General features: G+C 47.1%; 1 protein-coding gene across 7 annotated transcripts in view; it reads right to left on the bottom strand.

The window, feature by feature from the left end:
- trpm3 (transient receptor potential cation channel, subfamily M, member 3) overlaps nt 1-27,225 on the bottom strand; it is a 416,706-nt gene that overhangs the window by 147,561 nt on the left and 241,920 nt on the right. For 2 of the 7 annotated variants that reach the window (XM_072517382.1, XM_072517385.1), the window contains exons 1-2: nt 23,658-23,854; nt 1,340-1,480 (exon numbers count right to left, since the gene is read on the bottom strand). The exons of 2 other annotated variants lie outside the window; for them this stretch is intronic. In XM_072517382.1, coding sequence (XP_072373483.1) covers nt 1,340-1,447 — 108 coding nt within the window. In that variant the 5' untranslated portion in view covers nt 1,448-1,480; nt 23,658-23,854. Of the gene's footprint in view, nt 1-1,339; nt 1,481-22,791; nt 23,582-23,657; nt 23,855-27,225 lie in introns of those variants that run through there. 3 more of the 7 variants (XM_072517383.1, XM_072517387.1, XM_072517388.1) reach the window with 3 other exon arrangements.

Raw genomic sequence — 27,225 nt, 5'->3', positions numbered from 1 at the left:
GTTTTTTGATGCTTGGCCTTCAGAATCAATTGTTTTATCCGCCAAAGTTAGCACTTGGAGAAAGTTTAAACTTTGTGAATGACACGTATAGCGTCGGAACAGGAATAGGCCATTCAGCCCATCTGCTCTGCTCCACCACCCATGGCCGATAATCTAATTGAGCTTCCACAGCTCTCTGGGGTAGAGAATGCCAAAGATTCTGAGTGAAGAAATTCCTCCTCAGTTTTAAATGGCCGACCCCTTATCCTGAGATTATGTCCTCTGGTTTTAGACTCACTAGCCACGGGAACCATCGTATCGACATCCACACGGTCAGAATGTTGGAAGTTTCATGAGGTCAACCCTCATTTTTGGAAATTCTGGGGAACACAAAGCCGGTCCCCTCAATCTCTCCTCCTACAACAATCCCGGGGGTTAATTTGGTGAACCTCCATCGAACCCCCTCCATGCCAAATGCATCCCTCCTCAGACCAGGAGAACCAAACCATCCACAATGCTCGAGGCGAGATCTCACCAAGGCTCTAGTGAACTGCAGCAAGACGACCTTACTCCTGTATGTCATGTTCTGCAGACTGCCGATGTGAATGATGAACTGCAGAACATCTAGTTTAAATAATTATGAAACAACTGCCTGATAAAGATAACTAGAATAAATAAAATAATAAACTACTAACACTAACTATTATAGAGCTACTGCAAAATAGATCTATCCTCCAACACAACTTACTCCCAACTCCCCAGACACAGGGTCACGTGGTGGGTTTACACTGCCACATGGTGGTCGGAGGTCAAGTATAATATTATGTACAGAATTGCTTTATGCATATAACCGCACTGTACTCAAAACCCCTTGCGATGAAGGTCAACAAACTATTTGCCTTCCAAATTGCTCGCCGAACCTGCATTCAAGATTTTAGTGATGCAGAAACAGGGGCGCACAGATCCCCTTGGACACCTGCACGGCCCAACCTCACACCCAAGAAGTGACACGTTATACCCCATCTGCCATGTTCCTGTCCATTCATTTCTGACCCAGCGACAGTGAAGGAACGGCGATATATTTCCAAGTCAGGATGGTGAGTGACTCGGAGGGGAACTTCCAGGCGGTGGCGTTCCATGTATTTTCTGTCTTGTCCTTCTCAGCGGTAGAGGTCACGTGTTTGGAAGGTATCATGGCGAGTTGCTGCAGTGCATCCTTGTAGATGGCACACACTGCTACTACTGTGTGTCACTGGTGGGGTCTGTGATGGTTGAAGGTGGTCAATGGGGTGCTGATCAAGAGAGGTGGTGCCTTCCTTGGATGGTGTCGAACTACGAGTGTTGTTGGAGCTACACTCACCTGGGCAAGTGGGGAGATTTCCACCAAACTCCTGATCGGTGTCTTCTGGATGGTGGACAGGTTTTGGAGAGTCAGGAGGTTAGTTACTCGCTTGAGAATTCTGAGCATCTGACCTGCTCTTGTAGCCACAGTTTTATATTGCTGAACAGTTAAGGTTTTGAGTGGAAAATATTAGAAACTTAGATCATTTTCAAACACAAATATTTGACAGAAGTTACACCGGTGAACAAGCCTGGGACAAGGCATTGAGTCCAACATCATCAGTAAAGAGAATAGCAAAACTATGAGAAATACTTGTGCATTTTTAAGTAGCTAAATGGAGCATTAATGCTAATAAAGACTGTGCTATTAAAAAAAATCTTTTAACCATGGGTGCAAATTGTATATGAGTAATTAATGATATGTTAGGGTCTCCCATTTGGGGTTGTGGATTATAGATAAGCTTGCCTCATTGTTGCAAAAATACAATGTACCTTTCCTTCATCATTATCAATTCCACAAAACCGATGTTCTAAGATGATATTAGACATTGAGTAACATCAAATCACTGACTTCAAAGTGTGATTGGCTGGCTTTGCGGTTTACTATTGCCAGTAGGAAGTGCAGCCTAGGCATTTTATGAATAAGTATTATTACACGCCACAAGAATGGACCAACATCCATCCGATCCTTAATTAAACCCAGTTTAGTTTTTTTTTTGTTTGCGGATTCCCATGACATTGAACTGTGATATTAAAATCCTTGCAGAGAGCAAAACAACATGGGAAGTTTTATTTTTTAATAAAGGAATGCCTTTTTACAGGAATTCCCATCTCCTGTTCAGAAATACTTCGCATTCCCCCTTTGTCAATGTGTCCTGCCTCATAATTGACCTCCCGAGTACTTGTCACTAACTAAATATGCTACAATTTAATTGTGCAAATATGCTGACACCGGACAAACTTCACAATATCCAACTCTTCCCTGCACTCCACACATCTCATGCACTCCTTAAAAGTCTAGTTCGTACATTGTAAACATTGATCATAGCTCTTCAAACACGAGCAAGCCTTCTACAGCAAACAAACTGAGCTTGATTAACCTGTATCGGTCCCATATGTTTACAGGTTGGCCAGAGATGAAGGGAAATATCTTCACGCCAGAGGGTTGTGAATCTTCGGAATTATCCACCCCGGAGGACTGCGGATGCTCAGTCACCGGGGGAGATTTTCCGATCGCACCCTCCCAGAGACTGGGAGGTCCGCCCGGGGTCAACGAACCTTTAAATGGTCCGTCATATTGCACCTGTGATGATTCCTGCAGTGGGCAAGACCAGGAACACCGCCCCATTGGTATGTTCAAGACAGAGATCGATAGACTTGTAGCCACTGAGGAAGCCAAAGAATTTATGGATAATGTGAGAATATGACATTCTTGAACGGCAGAGCAGACGCAAGGGGTAGTTTGACTTATTCCTGCTCCCATTTCTTATGTCCTTATGTGCCATTGCACTTGACTGTTTAACCCTTTCATTGCTACTTACTTTAAACTGCCCTCTTGTCATTGCAACTCTCAAAAAACACTAAAACAGGCTTGGGCTCATTTCTCCAGAATAGAGAAGGTTATGGGTGGCGTGATTGTTCCAACACAGAAGGGTTCGAGAGTGTATACATTTCCACTTGTGATGGGAACCCCAAATTAGGGGCCATAAATACAAAAAAGTCATTTATCAATCCAGCAGGGAATTCGAGAGAAACCTCTTCACCCAGAGTGGTGAGGATGTGGAGCCCACGCCCACAGGGAATGGTTGAGGTGAACAATATAAAAGGGGACGCTGAATAAACACAGGCCTCTGCTGGTGTTAATGCTCCACAAAGCTTTCTCAAATCACCCCATCAACATAGCCTTCTGGGTCCTCACTGTGTGTACTCGGTGTTTACCCAGGTTGCCCCTCAACATATCGATATTGTTCACCTCGTGGGAGCGAGTTCCACATTTGTCATGATATGCGATCCAGACAGGCAGTGACAGACACCCAGTACAGCCAATCAACACACAGGACAGAACACAACCAATCACCAGGCAGAACACCAGGTGGTGGTCTGGCACTATAAAACACACAAGGCATCAACACTCTGCCTCTTTCCACTGGTGACAACTGTAGTGACAGTCAGGGTGTATATGTCAGTTAGCACCTTCTACATCTGGCTCAAGAGTTAGTCTGGTCTCGTTAGTTATAGTAAGTACGCTTAGATTAGTAGAGTGTCAAACCCACAGCGAACTGTGTGCACTGCTTAACAAGTTCAATAAACCGTATTGAACTATCACAGTTTGGAGTCCACGTTCCAGTACAACTGCATCCAGTTGCAGTCAGTGTTACCCCAGGGTGAATAACACGACAACCACCTGGAGGTTCAGGCTAGCACTGGCACGGGGGCCAGATCGGTGTCTTTCGACCCTGCCAGCCTGGGGGTTTGGGGGGGGGGGGGGGGAAAGAGGATGAAAGGCTAGGGGGGGAGGGGGGGGGGAAAGAGGATGACAGGCTGGCTGCTGCTGCTGGGTGATTTAGTCATTGAAAGAATTTTTTTAAAAAGCAGGAATCAGCCATGTTGGGTAGAATGAAAAATAAATGTTTGTTTCTCTACAGGGTCTTCAACCACCACAAGGCTGCCCCAAAAGTGCTTCACGGCCAGTGAGTGTGATTCGTCAGAAGCCCAGTCACTGTTAGAACAATGGGAAAGCGTAACAGACAATTTGCGCACAGCTAGGTCCCATAATCAGTAATGAGTGCTAATGGCTTTTCCACTCACCACCTGCAGATGAGCACCAGACATTGGTTACTCATGGGACCATTAATGAACGTCATTAATTCCATTATAACTGCCAATTGTCAAAACTGAACTCGCCCATGGAAAGACAAACAGGTTTATCACGGTCCTCAAAAATAGTTCACATCGGGCTGACATCCCGTCCTATTCCCTTTATTAAAAAGCCATTGATTCGTTTTACAAAGCAGTCCTCATTACTGGAGACCATTCTGAATCCATCTCACCAGCAAGCACACAGTGCGGTAATTTGTTTCAACTTTAATGAGATGAGTGTAAGTCATGCAAAGTACAAACTTGGAAAACATCTTTTGCTTTATCCTTCCCGCTGGGTCCCTCTGGGCTCACGTCTGCGCTGAAGGAAACTGACAGTGTCGGAGTCGTATTTAAGAATAAAGAAATGAATGGGATGAAAAACGGAAACCTTTGATCTTTTTGCAAGTTAGTGGGACAGTTTCGCCGAGTGCTCTGCCTCATGGAAAAGCTCCCTTGAAGAGAAACACTTGCAGTACGTTAAAGAACCTAAAAAATAAAAATAAAACCCTTTGCATGGTCTTCATTGAATCATAGAATTTACAGTGCAGAAGGAGGCTATTCGGCCCATCGAGTCTGCACCGGCTCTTGGAAAGAGCACCCTACCCTATCCCCATAACCCAGTTACCCCACCCAACACTAAGAGCAATTTTGGACACTAAGGGTAATTTAGCACGGCCAATCCACCTAACCTGCACATCTTTGGACTGTGGGAGGAAGCCGGAGCACCCGGAGGAAACCCACGCACACACGGGGAGGATGTGCAGACTCCGCACAGACAGTGACCCAAGCCGGGAATCGAACCTGGGACCCTGGAGCTGTGAAGCAATTGTGCTATCCACAATGCTACCGTGCTGCCCGTGCTTCATGACTTGGGAGTGATAAAGTGATGCATGAGGCAGTATGTGAAGGGCCACAAATGGCAAAGCTGGTTCCAAAATCCAGAACCACCAGGCCTTTGTAATAAAACTCTTCCTTTCTTTATAGGGGCACATTCCCTCATACACAAGACACCAGGGGATGGAATTGAAATGGGGGCCAGTGGGTAGTATTCCTAACGGTTACATTCCCGGAGGATAACAGGTGGGGGGAGGGGGGGGGGGGGGGAAGAGAAGGAAGGCAGGGCGGAGGAAGGGGGCAGAAGGGTCCTTTCACCTTCCCTTTCTCCAAAGGTTATGATGAGAGAGTGGGAGAACCCCGGCAGAAATTCCGTCTCAGAATCCCTTTTAATAATAATAATCCTTTAAAAAAATAATTTTTTAGAATACCCAATTATTTTTTCCAATTAAGGGGCAATTTAGCGTGGCCAATCCACCTACCCTGCACATCTTTGGGTCATGGGGATGAAACCCACGCAGACACAGGAGAATGTGCAAACTCAACACGGACAGTGACCCAGGGCCGGGATTCGAACCGGGTCCTCAGCAATGGGCAGCAGTACTGTGCCACCCTGCTGCCTATTAATCTTTATTGCCACAAAGTGGAGATGCCAGCATTGGGCTGGGGTGGGCACAGTAAGAAGTCTCACAACAACCAGGTTAAAGTCCAACAGGTTTGTTTCGAATCCCAAGTTCAAGGAACAGCTACTGCGTGTCCTTGATAAGTATGTACCTGTCAGGCAGGGAGGAAGTGGTCGAGCAAGGGAACTGTGGTTTACTAAAGCAGTCGAAACACTTGTCAAGAGGAAGAAGGAGGCTTATGTAAAGATGAGACATGAAGGTTCAGTAAGGGCGCTCGAGAGTTACAAATTAGCTGGGAAGGACCTAAAGAGAGAGCTAAGAAGAGCCAGGAGGGGACATGAGAAGTCTTTGGCAGGTAGGATCAAGGATAACCCTAAAGCTTTCTAAAGATATGTCAGGAATAAACAAATGACAAGGGTAAGAGTAGGGGCAGTCAAGGACAGTAGTGGGAAGTTGTGCTTGGAGTCTGAGGAGATAGGAGAGGTGCTAAATGAATATTATTCGTCAGTATTCACACAGGAAAAAGACAATGTTGTCGAGGAGAATACGGAGATTCAGGCTACTAGACTAGAAGGGCTTGAGGTTCATAAGGAAGAGGTGTTAGCAATTCTGGAAAAAGTGTGAAAATAGGCAAGTCCCTTGGGCCGGATGGGATTTATCCTAGGATTCTCTGGGAAGCTATGGAGGAGATTGCTGAGCCTTTAGCTTTGATCTTTAAGTCATCTTTGTCTACAGGAATAGTGCCAGAAGACTGGAGGATAGCAAATGTTGTCCCCTTGTTCAAGAAGGGGAGTAGAGACAACCCCGGTAACTATAGACCACTGAGCCTTACTTCTGCTGTGGGAAAAATCTTGGAAAGGTTTATAAGAGATAGGACATATAATCATCTGGAAAGGAATAATTTGATTAGAGATAGTCAACACGGTTTTGTGAAGGGTAGGTTGTGCCTCACAAACCTTATTGGAGTTCTTTGAGAAGGTGACCAAACAGGTGGATGAGGGTAAAGCAGTTGATGTGGTGTATATGGATTTCAATAAACCGTTTGATATGATTACCCATGGTAGGCTACGACAGAAAATACGGAGGCGTGGGATTCAGGGTGATTTAGCAGTTTGGATCAGAAATTTGGCTAGCTGGAAGACGACAAAGGGTGGTGGTGGATGGGAAATGTTCAGACTGGAGTCCAGCTACTAGTGGCGTACCACAAGGATCTGTTTTGGGGCCACTGCTGTTTGTCATTTTTATAAATGAGCTGGAGGAGGGCGTAGAAGGATGGGTGAGTAAATTTGCAGATGACACTAAAGTCGGTGGAGTTGTGGACAGTGCGGAAGGATGTTACAAGTTACAGAGGGACATAGATAAGCTGCAGCGCTGGGCTGAGAGGTGTCAAATGGAGTTTAATGCAGAAAAGTGTGAGGTGATTCATTTTGGAAGGAATAACAGGAAGACAGAGTACTGGGCTAATGGTAAGATTCTTGGCAGTGTGGATGAGCAGAGAGATCTCGGTGTCCATGTACATAGATCCCTGAAAGTTGCCACCCAGGTTGAGAGGGTTGTTAAGAAGGCGTACGGTGTGTTAGCTTTTATTGGTAGAGGGATTGAGTTTCGGAGCCATGAGGTCATGTTGCAGCTGTACAAAACTCTGGTGCGGCCGCATTTGGAGTATTGCGTGCAATTCTGGTCGCCGCATTATAGGAAGGATGTGGAAGCATTGGAAAGGGTGCAGAGGAGATTTACCAGAATGTTGCCTGGTATGGAGGGAAGATCTTACGAGGAAAGGTTGAGGGGCTTGAGGCTGTTTTCGTTAGAGAGAAGAAGGTTAAGAGGTGACTTAATAGAGGCATTAAAGATGATCAGAGGATTGGATAGGGTGGACAGAGAACCTTTTTCCTCAGGTGGTGATGTCTAGCACGAGGGGACATAGCTTTAAATTGAGGGGAGATAGATATAAGACAGATGTCAGAGGTAGGTTCTTTACTCAGAGAGTAGTACGGGCGTGGAATGCCCTGCCTGCAACAGTAGTGGACTCGCCAACACTAAGGGCAACCAAATGGTCATTGGATAGACATATGGACGATAAGGGAATAGTGTAGATGGGCTGTGGAGTGGTTTCACAGGTTGGCGCAACATCGAGGGCTGAAGGGCCTGTACTGCGCTGTAATGTTCTATGTTCTACTAGCTTTCGGAGCGCAGCTCCTTCCTGAGGTAAATGGTTATTGGTTATTGTCACCAGTAGGCTTACATTCACACTGCAACGGAGTTACTGTGGAAAACCCCCTAGTCGCCACAATCCAGCGCCAGTTCGGGTACACCGAGGGAGAATTCAGAATGTCCAAATTACCTAATAGCATGTATTTCGGGACTTGTGGGAGGAAACCGGAGCACCCGGAGGAAACCCACGCAGACACGGGGAGAATGTACAGACTCCGCACAGACAGTGACCCACGCTGGGAATCGAACCTGGGACCCTGGCACCGAGAAGCAACAGTGCTACCCACTGTGCTACCGTGATATCAGTGAATTATGCTTACCTGGTTGGTATGATGTTTCTCTGCCCACTGTTTCACCAGGGGCATTGGCCCATTAAAAACCAATGGGTTCATGCCGGTTTTACAATACCGACAATTTGCACTTGTATCTTCGTCTTCCCGTTTCGGCTTTCCCATTTTACTTGGTGTCGCCACAATGCTGGTTGATTAAACGTCCCCATCTTCTCCTGAAAGTCACCCATTTCCCTTTCAGCCCCACTGCGTTCAAGTCTCTCGCCACCCCATCTTTCAGTCTCCTCCTCCCTGGCTGCCTCATCTTCCTTGCCGGTCTCAAACACATTTCCTCTCCCTCGTGCATCTGTATGTCACATTTAATGTTGTAGCACCTTTCAAGCAGGAGCAAATATCGTACCGAATCAGCCACAGAGCAAGGCAAGGAAATAAAATAAAGAAACTAGAGGTTGGTCAAAGAAATGGATTTTAAAGCTGATTTTAAAAAGGGGAGAGATAGGGAGGCAGAGAGGGATTTCCGAACTTTGGGCACAGCCGTCCATGATGGAAATGAAGGACATGCAAAGCCCATTAAAATGGTTGTCCAATTAGCCCCACTCCACCATGCTCTCCTCTGCACATTTTAATACTTTCAAGTATTTATCCAAATCCTTTTTAAAAAGCTAGGTTAAAATTAGGAAACTGATGACCATTAATCTGGGTTTGAAACAATGTAAAAGGCTGCATTCTACTTTTTGCATCTTCCAAGTTGTTCGCAAGCTCGGAAAAGTATTTTTGAGTTTCCACGATCTGGGGCTGGCAAGCATGCAATGGATCTGATGTGTGGTAAAATCAACTTTTACACGTCTGGGGTTTCATTCCTACAAATATTAATTGTTGTTGAAGATTTTGCCAATGCCAAATTTAAAGGGCAGGATCTACTGACACGCGGAAAGCAGTGCGACCCGGCCGGTAGATCCCCCTTCTGGGTTCTACCCGGTTCGCCACGCCCGGTGAGATCTAACACGGTTTCGCAAGACATCGCAATAGGAATCCTGCCCGCTGTGGGCAGGTTGACTTTTGGGCAAATCTAGTCTCATTCTAGTATGCATTCCCGAGATCTAACCACAGCGCGAGATCTAACGCCCTTGACTTGGAGATGTTGGGCGAGTGCCGTTCAGTACTTGTCTCCACAAACGGGATTAATATTCATGGGAGTCTCTCAGGGAATCAGAGGCCCCCAGGTGCTTGCACTCTGGGCAGGATGGCACTACTACTACCACCTGGGCACCCTGGCACTGCCAACATGGCAGTGGCACCTGGATGCCAGCCCAACAGTGCCAAGGTGACCAGGTGCTACTGCCAAGGTGCTAGGCTGGTGATGCCAAGCTGGCATCTTCTCGTTCAATGGGGATCGGGCCTGGAGGTGCACTACGCTGGTGCGGGTGGGGGGGGGGGGGGGGGGGAGCCGAGGACCCCCTCGCCTTGGAGACCTCGGGCGGGCACCATTCAGTGTTGGTCACCACAAAGGGAGACCAGACAGGACGACACTTGTGGGGATCTACCAGAGGATCGGAGGCCTCAGGTGCTTGTCCTCTGGGCAGGGTGGCACCTTGGCACTGCTGGAGCCTCCTGGGTATTCTGGCACTGCCAAAGTGCCCAGGTGGCACTACCAGCTGACAGGGGCACTGCCAGGATGAGAGTCTGGCATTTGTTGCGCGACGGAGATCGGGGGTGCTCTGCATGGGTACAGGGGGCCGAGGACCCCCCTTATAGATCCACAGTTGGGGCTTTTGGCTGCTCGGGGGTTATAAATGGTGTCCTGATCTCTGCCTTCACTGAGGAGTCCTGACAACCTTATTCTTTCTCTTTGGGTTAGATTTCACCCTTCCTCATGGTTGGATTTGAAGGTGGCGGTGGGACGTGGTATTTTACGTGTGGCGGGAAAATCACACACCTGACAGCTTCAGGCAAAACTGAACACGTTTGGGCAAGTGCAGGGATTGAGGGGGTGGGGGGACCTTTGAGGGATTCCCTGGGTCTAGCAGAAGCAACTCCCCACATAACTCTGCCCCCTTAAACCCCCTCCCCTCCGCCTCACGTGGACAACTGCCTGTAGACCCAGCAGCGGCCACTGCAAGCGGCTGGGTCTACAGAGCTGCCAGCCATCCGACTGGCCAACAATTCTCTACGGTGGGATTTGTTTATTGAAGCTTGGGTCCTGTCTGAAGGCAATTTATGTTGCTCCCAGCGTTAAATCGCTGCAGAGCAGACGTGGGGAGTGTGGCTGGGATCTCACATTTCTTTAGCCGGAGTGTAAGGGGGGGGAAATGGTGGTGTTGTGGGGAGGGAACCTCGGTGGACAATAAATGTTTTGAGCAGCAGGGGGTGGGCTTGACCATTAGACACCCGGTTACAGAAAAGGCTGTCCATTAGGTTACAAGGGCTGAGTTGGAGATCGCAGGGCACGATGTATGCGATCTGAATGCTTGCTCAAATCAAGCATGCATTGGATGTTTTCATTATTACTGGTCACATCCTCCCAATCATCAAAGAGGATGACTTCAAATTTACAGCACAGACACAGGCAATTCAGCCCAACAGATCCGCGATGGTGTTTATGCTCGACTGGAACCACCAGCCGTCCAATCTTCATTTCATTCTAACAACATTCCTTCCACCTTCTTTTTTAATTCATTCATGGGTGTGGCCATGGCTAGCTGGGCCAGCCTTCATTGCCCATATCTAATTGCCCTTGAGAAGATGGTGGGGAGCTGCCGTCTTGAACTGCTGCTGTCCATATGGTGTAGGTACATCCACAGTGCTGTTAGGGAGGGAGCGCCAGGATTGTGACCCATGCATTTATCTATTTTCCCTTTAACTACACCCAAACTATTTGTCTCAACTATTCCCAGGTGGTAACGATTTTCACATTCTCACCACTCTGGGCCAAAACGTTTCTTCGGAGTTCCCTATTGGATTTATCAGCGACTCTCTCACACTGATGGTTAATAATTTTAGGTCCCAACCAAGTGGAAACATATTCTCTATTTCTACCCTATCAAATCCTTTCAGAATCCAAAAGATCTCTGTCACCCGAGGAGAGAATCGGGAGCGGTAGCTGACCTGGAAGGAATCAGGAGCACCTGGGAGATGATGATAATAATAAGATTGTCACAAGTAGGCTTCAATTAAGTTACTGTGAAAAGCCCCTCGTCGCCACATTCCGGCAAGGCCAGTACGGGAATTGAACCCACGCTGCTGGCATTGTTCTGCATTAGAAACCAGCTGTTTAGACCACTGTGCTAAACCAGCCCCTGATAAATTGAGGCTCAGGCTTGGGGCCCATCACTTTATCTGAGGAGAGAGACGGTCAGGAGCTGGAGCGGACCCGGGCGTTCTCAAGTTGGAAAAATGAGAACTGAAAAATCAAACTGTGAAATCACAGGAAGGACGTGAGCTGATTGTTTTTGTTTCTGTTTTTGTTTCTGTTTCCCTTTCTCCAAAGTTAGGGACTTAACCCAAGGATCAAGGAAATTAACCCAAGGATCAAGGAAATTAAAACTTTCATTAAAAAAAAAAGTTATCAGAAAGGATGTGAGTAGTTACTGCATCTTTCTTACTTAAATAGTAATGTTCATGAGTATTAGTAAGGTTTATTATCTAATAGTGCAATGGCAGGGCAGCTCTAACCTTTCAATTGCACATCCTGTGCTATGTGGGAACTCTGGGATGCTTCCTGTATCCCAGATAACCAGATGTGCAGCAAGTATAGGGAGTTGCAGTTGCTCGAGTTCCCTGTTTCAGAGTTGGAGGAGCAGCTGACATCACTGCGGTGCATCCAGGTGGTTACCAGGCAGTCAAGAAGAAACGGGCATGAAGGGCAGGAATCTTCTAATCGGTATTCAGTTCTGAATACCGATGAGAGTGATGGTTCTTGTGGGGAGTGTAGCCAGAGATAAGTCTATGGAACCACAGGTGACTCAGCTATACAAGTGTGGCTCGAGGAAGACTGGCAGAGCAATAGTGATCGGGAATTTGATAGTTAGGGGAACAGACGGGCAGCTCGGTAGCCACAGATGTGAACCCAGGATGGTGTGTTCCCTCCCTGGTCCCAAGGGCAAGGATGTCACTCAATGGCGGTGAGTGCTCCAAAGTATAATGGTGAACAGCCAGCGGGCATGGTCTACATCAGTGCCAATGACTTAGGCAGAAAGAGGGATGTAGTCCTGCAGTCAGCATTTACGGAGGTCAATTGGAAACAAACAAGCAGGACTTCCGAAACAGTAATCATAGAATCCCTAACGTACAGGAGGCCATTCGGCCCATTGAGTTTGCGCCAACCATTTGAAGACCAGCCTACACAGACCCAATCCTCGCCCTATCGCTGTAATCCCACCTAACCTTTGGACACTTAGTGGCAATTGATCATGGTCAATCCACCTAACCTGCACATCTTTGGACTGTGGGAGGAAACCCGAGCACCCGGAGGAAACCCACGCAGACAAGGGGAGAACGTGCTGACTCCGCACACAGTCATCGGAGGCCAGAATTGAACCCGGGTCCCTGGTGCTGTGCGGCAGCAGTGCTAACCACTGTGCCGCATTTCCGTTCTGATTACCCCCAGTACCACACATAATTGAGTATAAACATAGGAGGGTAAATAGATAAATGTATGGCTGGAAAGATGTTGCAGGAGGGAGGGCCTAAATGCCTGGGATGTTCTGACCGGCTCTGGGGGAAATGAAGAGCAAAAGGTCGGACAGGCTGCACCTAACTAGAAATGGGACCATTTTCCTTGTGGGGTGATTGGTCAGTGTGGGTGGGGAGGGTTTAACCTAACTTGGCAGGAGGGTGGGAACCAATTGGTAATAATGGAAAGGAACAGCAAGGTGCATAGAATATTGGGAGAGACGAATAGCATTGTATGTGAATGCAGAGTGTGGTAAATAAAATGAATGAGTTGCACTAGCTAGGTGGAATATCATGTTGTGGTTATTATGGAGACCTGGCCCAACGAAAGAGTGGACAGGGGATTAAATATATTACAATCCCGCACCACACCCCAACAGTTGCTGGGATACCGGACAGAAACCCCAATATTTTATTTAATTTGTTACATAGAACATAGAAAAATACAGCACGGAACAGGCCCTTCGGCCCATGATGTTGTGCCGAACCTTTGTCCTAGATTAATAATAGAATTTATCATAGTGCAGAAGGAGGCCATTCGGCCCATAGAGTCTGCACCGGCTCTTGGAAAGAGCACCCTACCCAAGGTCAACACCTTCACCCTATCCCCTTAACCCAGTAACCCCACCCAACACTAAGGGCAATTTATCATGGCCAATCCACCTAACCTGCACATTTTTGGACTGTGGGAGGAAACCGGAGCACCCGGAGGAAACCCACGCGCACACGGGGAGGACGTGCAGACTCCGCACAGACAGTGACCCAAGCCGGAATCGAACCTGGGACACTGGAGCTGTGAAGCAACTGTGCTATCCACAATGCTGCTGTGCTGCCCTTAAGAACAAATTAATCGACACTATATAATTCTACCGTAATCCATGTACCTATCCAATAGCTGCTTGAAGGTCCCTAATGTTTCCGACTCAACTACTTCCACAGGCAGTGCATTCCATGCCCCCACTACTCTCTGGGTAAAGAACCTACCTCTGATATCCCTCCTATATCTTCCACCTTTCACCTTAAATTTATGTCCCCTTGTAATGGTTTGTTCCACCCGTGGAAAAAGTCTCTGACTGTCTACTCTATCTATTCCCCTGATCATCTTATAAACCTCTATCAAGTCGCCCCTCATCCTTCTCCGTTCTAAATGGGAAAAGGCCTAGCACCATCAACCTTTCCTCGTAAGACCTACTCTCCATTCCAGGTAACATCCTGGTAAATCTCCTTTGCACCTTTTCCAAAGCTTCCACACCTTTCCTAAAATGAGGCGACCAGAACTGTACACAGTACTCCACATGTGGCCTTACCAAAGTTGTGTACAGCTGCATCATCACCTCACGGCTCTTAAATTCAATCCCTCTGTTAATGAACGCGAGCACACCATAGGCCTTCTTCACAGCTCTTTCCACTTGAGTGGCAACTTTCAAAGATGTATGAACATAGACCCCAAGGTCTCTCTGCTCCTCCACAATGCCAAGAACTCTACCGTTAAACCTGTATTCCGCATTCATATTTGTCCTTCCAAAATGGACAACCTCACACTTTTCAGGGTTAGACTCCATCTGCCACTTCTCAGCCCAGCTCTGCATCCTATCTATGTCTCTTTTGCAGCCGACAACAGCCCTCCTCACTATCCATAACTCCACCAATCTTCGTATCGTCAGCAAATTTACTGACCCACCCTTCAACTCCCTCATCCAAGTCATTAATGAAAATCACAAACAGCAGAGGACCCAGAACTGATCCCTGCGGTACACCACTGGTAACTGGGATCCAGGCTGAATATTTGCCATCCACCACCACTCTCTGACTTCTATCGGTTAGCCAGTTCGTTATCCAACTGGCCAAATTTCCCACTATCCCATGCCTCCTTACTTTCTGCAGAAGCCTACCATGGGGAACTTTATCAAATGCCTTACTAAAATCCATGTACACTACATCTACTGCTTTACCTTCATCCACATGCTTGGTCACCTCCTCAAAGAATTCAATAAGATTTGTAAGGCAAAACCTACCCCTCACAAATCCGTGCTATCCCGAATCAAGCAGTGTCTTTCCAGATGCTCAGAAATCCTATCCCTCAGTACCCGTTCCATTACTTTGCCTACCACCGAAGTAAGACTAACTGGCCTGTAATTCCCAGGATTATCCCTACTCCCTTTTTGAACAGGGGCATGACATTCGCCACTCTCCAATCCCCTGGTACCATCCCTGTTGACAGTGAGGGCAAAAAGATCATTGCCAACGGCTATGCAATTTCATCTCTTGCTTCCCAGAGAATCCTTGGATATAGAACAATACAGCGCAGTACAGGCCCTTCGGCCCACGATGTTGCAACGAAACAAAAGCCATCTAACCTACACTATGCCATTATCATCCATATGTTTATCCAATAAACTTTTAAATCCCCTCAATGTTGGCGAGTTCACTACTGTAGCAGGTAGGGCATTCCACGGCCTCACTACTCTTTGCGTAAAGAACCTACCTCTGACCTCTGTCCTATATCTATTACCCCTCAGTTTAAAGCTATGTCCCCTCGTGCCAGCCATTTCCATACGCAGGAGAAGGCTCTCACTGTCCACCCTATCCAACCCCCTGATCATTTTGTATGCCTCTATTAAGTCTCCTCTTAACCTTCTTCTCTCCAACGAAAACAACCTCAAGTCCGTCAGCCTTTCCTCATAAGATTTTCCCTCCATACCAGGCAACATCCTGGTAAATCTCCTCTGCACCCGCTCCAAAGCCTCCACGTCCTTCCTATAATGCGGTGACCAGAACTGTACGCAATACTCCAAATGCGGCCGGACCAGAGTTCTGTACAGATATGTCTCATCAGGCCCGGGGGACTTGTCTATCCTCATTTTTCAAAATGCCCAACACATCTTCCTTCCTAACAAGTATTTCCTCGAGCTTACCAGTCTGTTTCACACTGTCCTTTCCAACAATATGGCCCCTCTCATTTGTAAATACTGAAGAAAAGTACTCGTTCAAGACCTCTTCTATCTCTTCAGACTCAATACACAATCTCCCGCTACTGTCCTTGATCGGACCTACCCTCGTTCTAGTCATTCTCATATTGGTCACATATATGTGGAAAAGGCCTAGGGGGTTTTCCTTGATCCTACCTGCCAAAGTTTGTTCATGCCCTCTCTTAGCTCTTCTAATCCCTTTCTTCAGTTCCCTCCTGGCTATCTTGTATCCCTCCAGCACCCTGTCTGAACCTTGTTTCCTCAGCCTTACATAAGCCTTCTTCTTCCTCCTCTTAAGAAGACATTCAACCTCTCTTGTCAACCATGGTTCCCTCACTCGACCGTCTCTTCCCTGCCCGACACTGAGGAATTGCTCCAGAAGTGATTCCACGCACAAGAGATATATGGAATATTTAAAAAAACTTTATTACTAGCACATTATTATTAATTATAACGACAAGAGCTTACAATTACCAGTTAAACAATGTGACAATGACACAATAACCCTTAACTGCTATCTTTATCTCCACTCAAACAAAACCCATCTCTGGTCACAATCCACTTTCAAGTACAGTTAGCAGACTCGGAAATACTTGCTGTAAACGGATGTCTTGGATAAACCACTTCAAAAGAGCGATCATCCAGGAAACAGCTTGCAGATTCTTGCCTGAGCCAAAACACTGGTCAATAGCAGCCTCTCCAGGAACCTCCCTTGGGCTGTTCACAGGCAAAGACCTTCTCCTGGGAGAGCAGCTGCCAGTCAGTTCATGGACAGATCAAAACTGAACCGAAACTTCCAAAACTGCTTCAGCCCCTGACTCCTCCCATTAACTTCATCATCTTACTCAGCTGAACACAATGTTTATAATCATCTACTACCCAGGGAACCTCCATTAAATAAACAAAATTCCATTAGCCCATTTCAGCAAACATTATCCCTGGCTGGAATGAATTATGCTCTTACCTTTACAATGCTTTAATTGCACCTCTGTCTCCAATATGTGCCTGCAGCCTTTAAAACCAGGAGTTTTAAAAACATGGCTGCAGCAGTCACACACACTAACCCAGACTGTTAACCCTTACTGCACCAAACACACCAGAAATTCCTACATTCATCACAAATATCCCTGAATACCAGGCAAGGAAGATAGGAAAAGAAAAGGGGGAAGGTTGACGGTATCGATTAATGAGAATGTTGCAATGCTGAAGAGAGAACATCTCAGGGTTCAAGGACAGAATCAATTTGACTGGAGCAAAGGAACAAAAAAAGGTGAAGTTTCATTGCTCAGTGTAATCGATCAACCACCAACTGGCGGGAAGATGTAGCAGAACAAATTTGCAAGGAAATTACAGAAATAAGAATTATAACAATTATAATCATAGAATCATAGAATTTACAGTGCAGAAGGAGGCCATTCGGCCCATCGAGTCTGCACCGGCTCTTAGAAAGAGCACCCTACCCAAGGTCAACACCTCCACCCTATCCCCATAACCCAGTAACCCCACCCAACATTAAGGGCAATTTTGGACACTAAGGGCAATTTATCATGGCCAATCCACCTAACCTGCACATCTTTGGACTGTGGGAGGAAACCGGAGCACCCGGAGGAAACCCACGCACACACGGGGAGGATGTGCAGACTCCACACAGACAGTGACCCAAGCCGGAATCGAACCTGGGACCCTGGAGCTGTGAAGCAATTGTGCTATCCACAATGCTACCGTGCTGCCCGTAATGAGGGTGGGGGAGGGGGTTGGGGAGAGGACTTGAATTGTCGGAGTACAAGAAGGAGAGTAAAGGGAATAGTGGGATAAGAATTCCTACAATGTGTTCGGGAGAATTTTCTACAGCAATATGTGTCCAGTCCAAAGAGACAGGAGGCACTGCTAGCCTGATCCATGAGAACAATAATATAGTGATAAATCGCTTATTGTCACAAGTAGGCTTCAATGAAGTTACTGTGAAAAGCCCCTAGTCGCACATCCCAGCGCCTGTTCGGGGAGGCCGTTATGGGAATTGAACCTGCGCTGCCGGCCTTGTTTTGCATTACAAGCCAGATGTTTAGCCCACTGTGCTAAACCAGCCCCAGAGATGGGCCCTGTGTCAAGACCATTTAGGGGACAGTGATCATTTTATCATAAGACTTAGGTTGCCTATGGATAAAGACAATGGAACAATACAGGGGAAGGCAATTAACTGGGGGAATACCAACTTCGATAGGGATAAGAACGCATCTGACCCAGGTTAATTAGGTGCATATGTTGACAGGCAATATTGTAACTGAACAATGCACTGTCTTTAAAGAGAAGAGTGCGGGCACAATCAACGTATAAAGTCCCACAAAGGGGAAAGGTAGGGGAAACAAATCCAGATCTCCCAAGTGACAAAAGAGATAGATATCAAGGCGAAGGAGATGACAGATGTCAGATGGATAATACCACCAGGAACCAGTCTGTGTATCGAATGAAAAAGCAAATGAGAAAAGCAAAGATAGTGTACGAGAAGAGATGGCAGCCGAGAAGAGATGGCAGCTGACATAAAAGGGAATCTAAAGGTCTGCTATTGGCATATAAATAATAAAAGGGTTGTAAAGAAGGAGTGCGGCCGATTAGGGACAAAAAGATGGTTTGCTCATGGAGGCTGGGGGCATGGCTGTGGTATTAAATGAACACTTTACATCTGTTTTCACCAAGGGACATGATACATGCAGAACTTCAGAAACAGGTTAAGGAAATGGCAGATGAAACTTATTGCGCAGAAATTTGAAGTGATTGATTTTGGTAGAAAGAACGGCGAGAGACGATGGGGGGAATTCGCCCAAAAAATGTCAAAGTGTGATCACTGACGGGCAACTCCCGTTGGGTGGATCGACACTATCCCGATCGCTATCCATCCACACGTAGAAATTTATTTGGAGGCAGGGAAGATTTGCGTTGTGGGATCTAAAGAGGTCAGAAAGGCCAATCCTCAAAGATCAGAGCGCCATTTTTAAAGGGTGCCTCGATATGAGAGTAACCTTCCAGCCTCCCCCAATGGACCGTGAAGAGCTATAAAAACAAACACGGCTTATCCCTCCTTTGAAGCAGCCTGGACCTGTCAATCAGAAGGCAATCAAGTGGAATTGAATATAATTCATACAATGCCAAGGCTTTTAAGCTTCTCAGCAAGCTCAGAGGCTTGAAAACGTTAAAGGGGAATGAATTTGATTTGTGAAAAAAGCACTTCAAAAGGCAAGACTCTTACCGTAACCTGACAAATCATTGACACTGAAATGCTAGGAGAGACATCAAAGATTTGAACGCTTCAGAGGGAAGACTTTACCCTTCATCTGACAGCTCATTAAACTCTCGTTTAAAGGTTTTCAAGGCTACAGAGGGAAGGAGCTGCTACATGGCATCCATGCCCAGAAAGACCCCCCGATCCGAGCACCTCCAGCTCAGTCCAAGCACTCCGCCGACCCCCACCCGTCCTGAAGGAAGCCCCTCGGTCCCCTTGCTGCAAGTGTAGAGAGGGTACTCACCCCCTTTCTCCTCCCCGGAGTCCACAGCGCCTGGTCCGCGTTTTAAGGACTCTGCCGGATTTCCAGCTGGAGGGGTGGGAGCATCCAGGGAGGTCGCAGCATTCCATTTCAATCTCACAAATGAAATTGAAATGGATGCTAATGGTTTTCATAGAATTTACAGTGCAGAAGGAGGCCATTCGTCCCATCGAGTCTGCACTGGTTCTTGGAAAGAGCACCCTACCCAAGATCAACACCTCCACCCTATCCCCATAACCCAGTAACCTCACCCAACACTAAGGGCAATTCTGGACACGAAGGGCAATTTATCATGGCCAATCCACCTAACCTGCACATCTTTGGACTGTGGGAGGAAACCGGAGCACCCGGAGGAAACCCACGCACTCACGGGGAGGATGTGCAGACTCCGCACAGACAGTGACCCAAGTCAGAATCGAACTTGGGACCCTGGAGCTGTGCAGCAATTGTGCTATCCACAATGCTACCATGCTGCCCCTCGGTCCCCTTGCTGTAAGTGTAGGTTTTCTCTGGGTGAGAACCTGATCTCGCCAGGGAGAGTGGGCCAGGGTGGTTGTGGTGGGTTTGACGCCCGGCGAGAATCTAGATTTGGGCCTGATGCCCAATTCAACAGGCCAGCGGGAATCCTGGCTCGGGCTCACGGCCCCGGTGAATTGCCCTCAATATAAAATAGAGTGTACAATTCTACAGAGGTTGCAGGAGCGGGGGAACCTGGATGTATATGTGTTTGAACCACTGAGGGTGGCAGGACAGGTTGAGAGTATGGTTAATAAAGCATACAGTATCCTGGGCCTTATCAATAGGGGAATAGGGTACAGGCGTATGGAGGTCACGTTAAAACTTAAACACTGGTTCGGATTGAACTAGAACATTGCGTCCAGTTTTGTTCACCATGCTTTCGGATGGATGGGAAGGTGTTAGGGAGGGTGCAGAAAGGATTCACGAGAATGGTTCCGGGGATGAGGAACTTCAGTCAGCTAGTTAGACTGGAGAAGTTGGGAATGTTTACCTTGGAGAAAAGGAGATCTGATAGAGGTGTTCAACATCACGAGGGGTCTAGGCAGAGTAGATAGGGAGAAACTGTTCCCATTGCTGGGAGGATCAAGGGACCAGAGGAGACAGATTTAGGGTAATTGACCAAAGACGCCACGGCAACAATAGGAAAGTCTTTTTCAGGCAGTGAGTGGTTAGGACCTGGAATGCGCCGTCTGCGAGTGTGAATGAAAATCAAAATCGCTTATTGTCACAAGTAGGCTTCAAATGAAGTTGCTGTGAAAAGCCCCTAGTCGCCACATTCCGGCACCTGTTCGGGGAGGCCGGTACGGGAATTGAACCGTGCTGCTGGCCTGCTTTCAAAGCCAGCGATTTAGCCCTGTGCTAAACTGGAAGCAAAGACAATCGAGGCTTTCAAGAGGAAATTGGATTATCAGAAAAGAAAGAATGGGCAGGGTCACGGGGAGAAGACAGGGGAGTGGCACTGGGTAATTTGCTCCTTCAGCGAGCGAACACAGACATGATACACTAGCCTCCTTTTCTGCAACTGTTTTATGATTCTAGAGCACCCATCGACCTTGGCAAACAACCCCCACTTGTTCAAATACTTCCTGTTGCCTTACAGGTTTGTATCATCCTTGTGATATATATATGGAGATCAAAGTTGTGGAGAGTTCTCCAAGTAGTCAAAGGCAGTGATCACTATTTAGTACCATTAGACCAGAGTGCTGGCATCCAGTTGAAAAAAACTTGCACTTTTATGGCACCTTTCAAGACCTCAGAACGCCTCAAAGAACTTTACCGCCAATCAAGAACATAGAACACACAGTGCAGAAGGAGGCCATTCGGCCCATCGAGTCTGCACCAACCCACTTAAACCCTCACCTCCACCCTATCACCCAATAACTCCTCCTATCCTTTTTGGACACTAAGGGCAATTTATCATGGCCAATCCACCTAACCTGCGCGTCTTTGGACTGTGGGAGGAAACCGGAGCACCCGGAGGAAACCCACGCACTCACGGGGAGAACGTGCAGACTCCACACAGACAGTGACCCGGCGGGGAATCGAACCCGGGACCCTGGCGCTGTGAAGCCACAGTGCTAATCACGTGTGCTACCGTGCTGCCCTAGAACTTTTCGAAGTATTGTAATCTAGGAAACGCGGCAGTCAATTTGTACACAGCGAGATCCGGCAAACAGCAGTGTGATCATGAGGCAATCGTCTGTTTTTAGTGGTGTTTGGCTAAGGGAGAAATGTTGCCCAGGACACAGGGGAGACCTCCCCCAGTTATCATTACCAGCGACAACCGTCAAAACGGTGAAAACTGGGTTACCATAGATTCTGGGTAACAATCAAGAGGTGGAACCATGTTTAATCTTCCACTCTCTAACTTAAGCATGCTGAGGCTAATTACAGCACAGACCTCAACATATAAAGTTACTGTGCCATCGGGGATTCAAAACGATTGTTGGTACAGAGAGTTTTCCATGGCATCGATCAACTTCACATAATGTCCAACAAGTTTCTGGGTGGTTTGAAAAGGTAGTCAGAACTCGCAATAACAAATCTCCATAAGTTAACACAGTACCAGTTAATAATTTCACCCCTACCTTCAATAATCAGGTGAAAAAAACCAACATTGAATGATCGAACAACCTGAAGTGCCAAATGCCTTTAATTAGCTGGAATAAATAAAATTGAGGTATCGCTCTCTACGTTTCATTAAAATCTTGACCCAGTTGAAGTGAGCAGTTTGCCAAACAGGTAAATGCTCCCTTTTTATTGCACTGGGTTTTAGCTAGTAAAGGCTATTTATTTGCCCACATTATCACAAATTTCAATCAGTTGATTGGCAATAATTGAAAGAAATATCACATTAGCATTTTTTGCTTGTCCAGCATCCCTTTCAACTGTCCCATATTTCGTGAAGAAAAAAAATCATTGAAAATCATCTGTAATACAATTTAATTTCTGTCCCCTTTTAGTGAATTGGAGCGAATTAACCAAATTAACAAACCTCGGTATTTCTTCAAGCACAGGCCTCAGGGCATCTCGTTGAAATACCATTAATCCTGAACAATTTACAAACTAGTCGTCCACGAATTCTTTCCCTAGTTTGATTCTTATTTCCAGCTTACCCTACTTTGACGCTCAAACTGCTGGAAAACGTTTCAGCAAAACAACTGCAGACAGAAAACTTTGTGCAGCATCTGCAACTGTTCGATGCCGTTGCACCTCTTAAAAAAGCTCAAATCAAACCGAGGGGCAAGCATAATTGCTTCTTCAGCTAGTGAAACCATCAAATAACTCCCAGCACCGACAGTGACTGAGCGAGTGCCTCAGATAAAAGCTGCCCGTTAGAAAAATTGATTACTTTAAACCTGTGGACTTCATCTCCGGCCTCATAAAGTCTCAGATAGTAAGAGGTCTTACAACACCTCTCAGACAGATATAAATGCATTTCGAAGTGCAACAGTACCTGTTGAAGGTCTTTGCGAAGTAACGGAGTGCTCCCTTGCCGTGCTCACCAACTCCTCATATATCATTCTCTTGTTTCTTGCTGTGTCTGCGTTAGTGACAGACAGCCCACTCAACCTCGGCGTTGTTACTCATTTAAAAAAACACCCGCACCCATACAGCTGTTCGAGACGGGGTCTACAGGGCACTCGCTATGTGCCACACAGACTATTTGCCTTTTGCTAGATCGGCCCACACTTACTGCCCCTTAAAAAGCAAGTCTGGGGTTGAGCTTTTAATCCAAGAACAAAGCCCTCAAAACATTTCCCCTTGACTCAAATCAGGTATTTGTTTTAAATGCACGTGTCTGAAAACACTGCTCAGGGAGTGGGATTGTTTGGGCACTTTATAATTCAACTGGGGTAGCTAATCCCGTGGAGAACCAGCATGCTAATACCTCAACATTAATCTGCATTCAAACCAAACATTATTGCTACTGGGAAGAATTAAATCACTCAGGGCCGCACCCCAACATCAACTGTTCACAGACAGCCAAGTACCCTGGGCCAGATTAGAATGTCAAGGGCAATATATTGGTTAATGATCACTTTGGCCGGAGGGAGAATGAAAAAACTGAAGTCTGTATGCATTTACTGCAAGCTTTATAAACTGCCAACTAACAATGGCTTTGCTTTAATTAGCTTTTGAATAAAAGTCCCATTTTCTCTACCTGTCAGCACAATAGCTCCTGGACACTTATCGAGGAATTCTAATGCTTTCCAAAGGGGCACCTAGCTTGGTCGATGAATGAGCAATCATTGAATGAGGTGCATGAGCAAACAAAGGGACTTTTCTTCAGGCAGTCCTTCTGTTGTCACGGATACCTACTTTCTGGTTGGATGGTGTCCATGCTGCGAGTCACTTTTCCTGCCTTTCTCCGAGCGCTGAAGAGCGAAGCCAGAGGGGGAGAGCTGGTTTCCTTCTCCACATCTTCCCACAAAAAAAAAAACTGGGAGAGGCTTGGACTGTTAACACGAGGATCCTGTTTGTTTTATCCATCCCTGAAAGGTCCCTCATCCCAAACTTCCTCTTCTGAATTAATCAGGTCCTCCCCCTTACACCAATGCTTAATCTTATTTAAGAACCAGCATTCGGAGGATAAGTATTTGAGGAGACAAAACAAAATCCTTTGATTTAGTCTCCAAATCTCGAGATAGTTAATGCCCTGACCAGTCCCATGATTCTAATCCATTTATCGAGGCAGTCAGGAGACTGGGTTCTCATTTAATAATTTTTTACTTGGATTTTCAGCTAATCTTGAATATAATTTGCTCGGATTGTCCGGTTGTATGACCCAGGCCAACTGAAGTTGAATTAATCCGCAAGGCATGTTTTAGTAAAACCATCAATAAATGTGCTGCTTTGGGCCTCAAAGCAAGCATTTGCTTTAAGGTATATTTAGAATGTGATTCTGTCTTTTATTCCCCTCCTGTTTCTCACTTGCTCTAAGGGGGGAATTTGACGGGGCAGGAACAGAGTCCCGTTTTGGGCCTGTTTAGCGGGATGCTTCTCCGCGCCAAAGGGATTTTGCCGGTTTTGTTTGGCCTTGGCGAGGGAGGCCCCATTCAGAACGCACTCTCAATCATTTCCTGCCCGGATGATCTCAGCTCGACAGTGGAGAGCGGGTATTGGCAGATTGGGGCACCATTTTTAAATGCCACCCAATCTCCCCCCCCCCCCAACCACCCAGGCACCCCACTGCGGCCTACGGAACCCCCCACTGCACCCAACTTCCCTCTTATGGGGTCCTCGCTCCCACACCCCATCTCTTAAGGGCAAAGCACTCCCGGGCCTGATCCCTGGCAGGGGCAAGCTGGCACTTGGGCAGCTTGGCACTGCCAGCCTGGCACAATGGCAGTACCAGGGTAGCAATGCCAGGGTATCTGGGTAGCAGTGAAAAGATGCCAGGCCGGTAGTGCCAAGGTGCCAGGCCGGCAGTGACGAGGTGCCCAGCTGGCAGTGCCGAGGTGCCAGGCTGGCAGCAGGTGTGCAAGGATATCACCCCGCCCACAGCCCACGGGTCTCCAATGGAGCCCCCAGGTGCTCTTGCGCTTGGTCCACATTTGTGTGGACCAGTACGAGATGGCGTCAAGGCGCGGTCTCCCAGGCAAGGCCGTTAGTTCCCCGGCCCAGGAGAATATGGCGCAGACATATTTAAATGAGCCTGGATCTTGCCCTGTGAGGACGAGGTCCAGATCGCGACGTCTCACGCAGTTCCGCTAAATCTCGCGAGGCATTTCGAGTGTCGCAAATCTCACGAGAGGCCTCCCACGAGATTCAACGGCCTTGTTGCGCCATCATGTCAGGCGCAACAAGGCCATAAAATCAGGAGTAAAATTGGGAAACATTCCTTCTTGCAAAAGTTGGCTGCAAAGTAAAAATCTCTCCCACGAGCAGTCAATGTTAGCTCAATTAGTAATTTGAAAGCAGAGATGGGTCTTAGCCCGCTGTTTGACAAGGGTGCTCAGGGAGATGGAGCCAGGCAGTAGTATAGTGGTTTTATCACTGGACTAGTAATCTGGGAACTGCTGTACCCAGGTTCAAAATTTGATGGTGAAATTTGAATTCCAATTAAAAGTCAAACGATGACCATGAATTGATTGATGTCAAAACCCATCTGGTTCACTAATGTCCTGTAGGGAAGGAAATCTAAACTCCATGAGGTGAGCTCTTAAATGCCCTAGGGCTCTAAAGTCATGAAAGAACGAAATTGCATTTTTGGGTGCCTTTCGTGGACATCCCAAAGTGCTTTGCAGCCAATTAAGTAATTTTGAAGTGAAGTCACCGTTGTGATGTCGGAAACGCGGCAGCGAATTCACGCACAGTAAGATCCCACACTGCAAAAGGATAAGTAGCACTGTGGTTAGCACTGTTGCTGCACAGCTCCAGGGTCCCGGGTTCGATTCCGGGCTTGGGTCACTGTCTGTGCGGAGTCTGCACGTTCTCCCTCTGGGTTTCCTCTGGGTGCTCCGGTTTCCTCCCACAAGTCCCGAAAGACGTGCTGTTAGGTAATTTGGACATTCTGAATTCTCCCTCTGTGTATCTGAACAGGTGCTGGAGTGTGGCGACTCGGGGAATTTCACAGTAACTTCACTGCAGTGTTAATGCAAGCCTCATGTTTATTATTATTAATGACCCGATCTGATTTTAGCTCCTGACAAAAGATATAATTTCCTCGCCCTTCTTCATATTACTACCACTGAATCTTGCACACCTGCCCAGGAAAGCAGTTTGATGCCTCATCTGAAAGACAGCACGTCAGACAGTGCAGCACTCCAGACAGTGCAGCACTCCAGACAGTGCAGCACTCCAGACAGTGCAGCACTCCAGACAGTGCAGCACTCCACCAGCACTCAACTGGGAATGTGGACGAGGTGCTGAAGTCTCTGGAGCAGGGTTTGAAGCCCCCTTCTGGCTTCAAGGTGATGACGTGCTGCCCATGAAGTCACAGGAGGCAATTAGCACCTAAAACTGCAACGTCACAATGGGCCATCTTAAATCTGCCCTCGGGTCTCACTGTTGGCAGCTTGAGTCCAGGAGGGAAAGGAGATAATTGGTTGGCCCGGCTGGGCTGGGCTATATAAATATCGAGTCAGTAGGAACAACCCTGCTTTTCCTGGTTTGACATTATGATAAGATGGGATGGGAAATCATGGGTGGTACGGTAGCATAGTGGTTAGCACTATGGCTTCACAGCTCCAGGGTCCCAGGTTCGATTCCCGGCTTGGGTCACTGTCCGTGCGGAGTCTGCACGTTCTCCCTGTGTGTGCATGGGTTTCCTCCGGGTGCTCCGGCTTCCTCCCACAGTCCAAAGATGTGCAGGGTAGGTGGGATTGGCTATTCTAAATTGCCCCTTAGTGTTCAAAAACGGTTAGGTGGGGTTACTAGGTTATGGGGATAAAGGGGATGGGATGGAGGTGTGGGGCTTAGGTAGGGTGCTCTTTCCTAGGGCTGGTGCAGGCTCGATGGGCCGAATGGCCTCCTTCTGCACTGTAAATTCTATGAAACTCTATGAAAGTCTGCGTGGTGAATTGGACATTCTGAATTCTCCCCCTGTGTACCTGAACAGGCGCCGGAATGTGGCAATTGGGGGCTTTTCACAGTAACTTCATTGCAGTGTTAATGTAAGCCTACTTGTGACAATAAAGTTCATGAAAAAAGATTAAAAATAGATATTGAGGTTCCACCACTCCCTGCGGTGCCTCCCTGATCAGTATGATTCATAGCCTGAGAAAGTAGTTGGGGTTTCTGGCGATACAAGCATCGAATGATGTCACCAATTTCAGGTCCGGGAATGGGTGCAAGAGCCTTCATCTCAATATTTGAAGTGAGCAGTCTCAGGGGCTACCTCAAGAAAAAGACCTACCATATATAGCTGGGAACCTGAGCTAATTGG

The sequence above is a fragment of the Scyliorhinus torazame genome, chromosome 9 (assembly GCF_047496885.1).
Source record: "Scyliorhinus torazame isolate Kashiwa2021f chromosome 9, sScyTor2.1, whole genome shotgun sequence".
Lineage (NCBI taxonomy): Eukaryota > Metazoa > Chordata > Chondrichthyes > Carcharhiniformes > Scyliorhinidae > Scyliorhinus > Scyliorhinus torazame.
The sequence above is the reverse complement of the archived record's forward strand: the minus strand, read 5'-3'. Positions and strand labels throughout refer to the sequence as shown.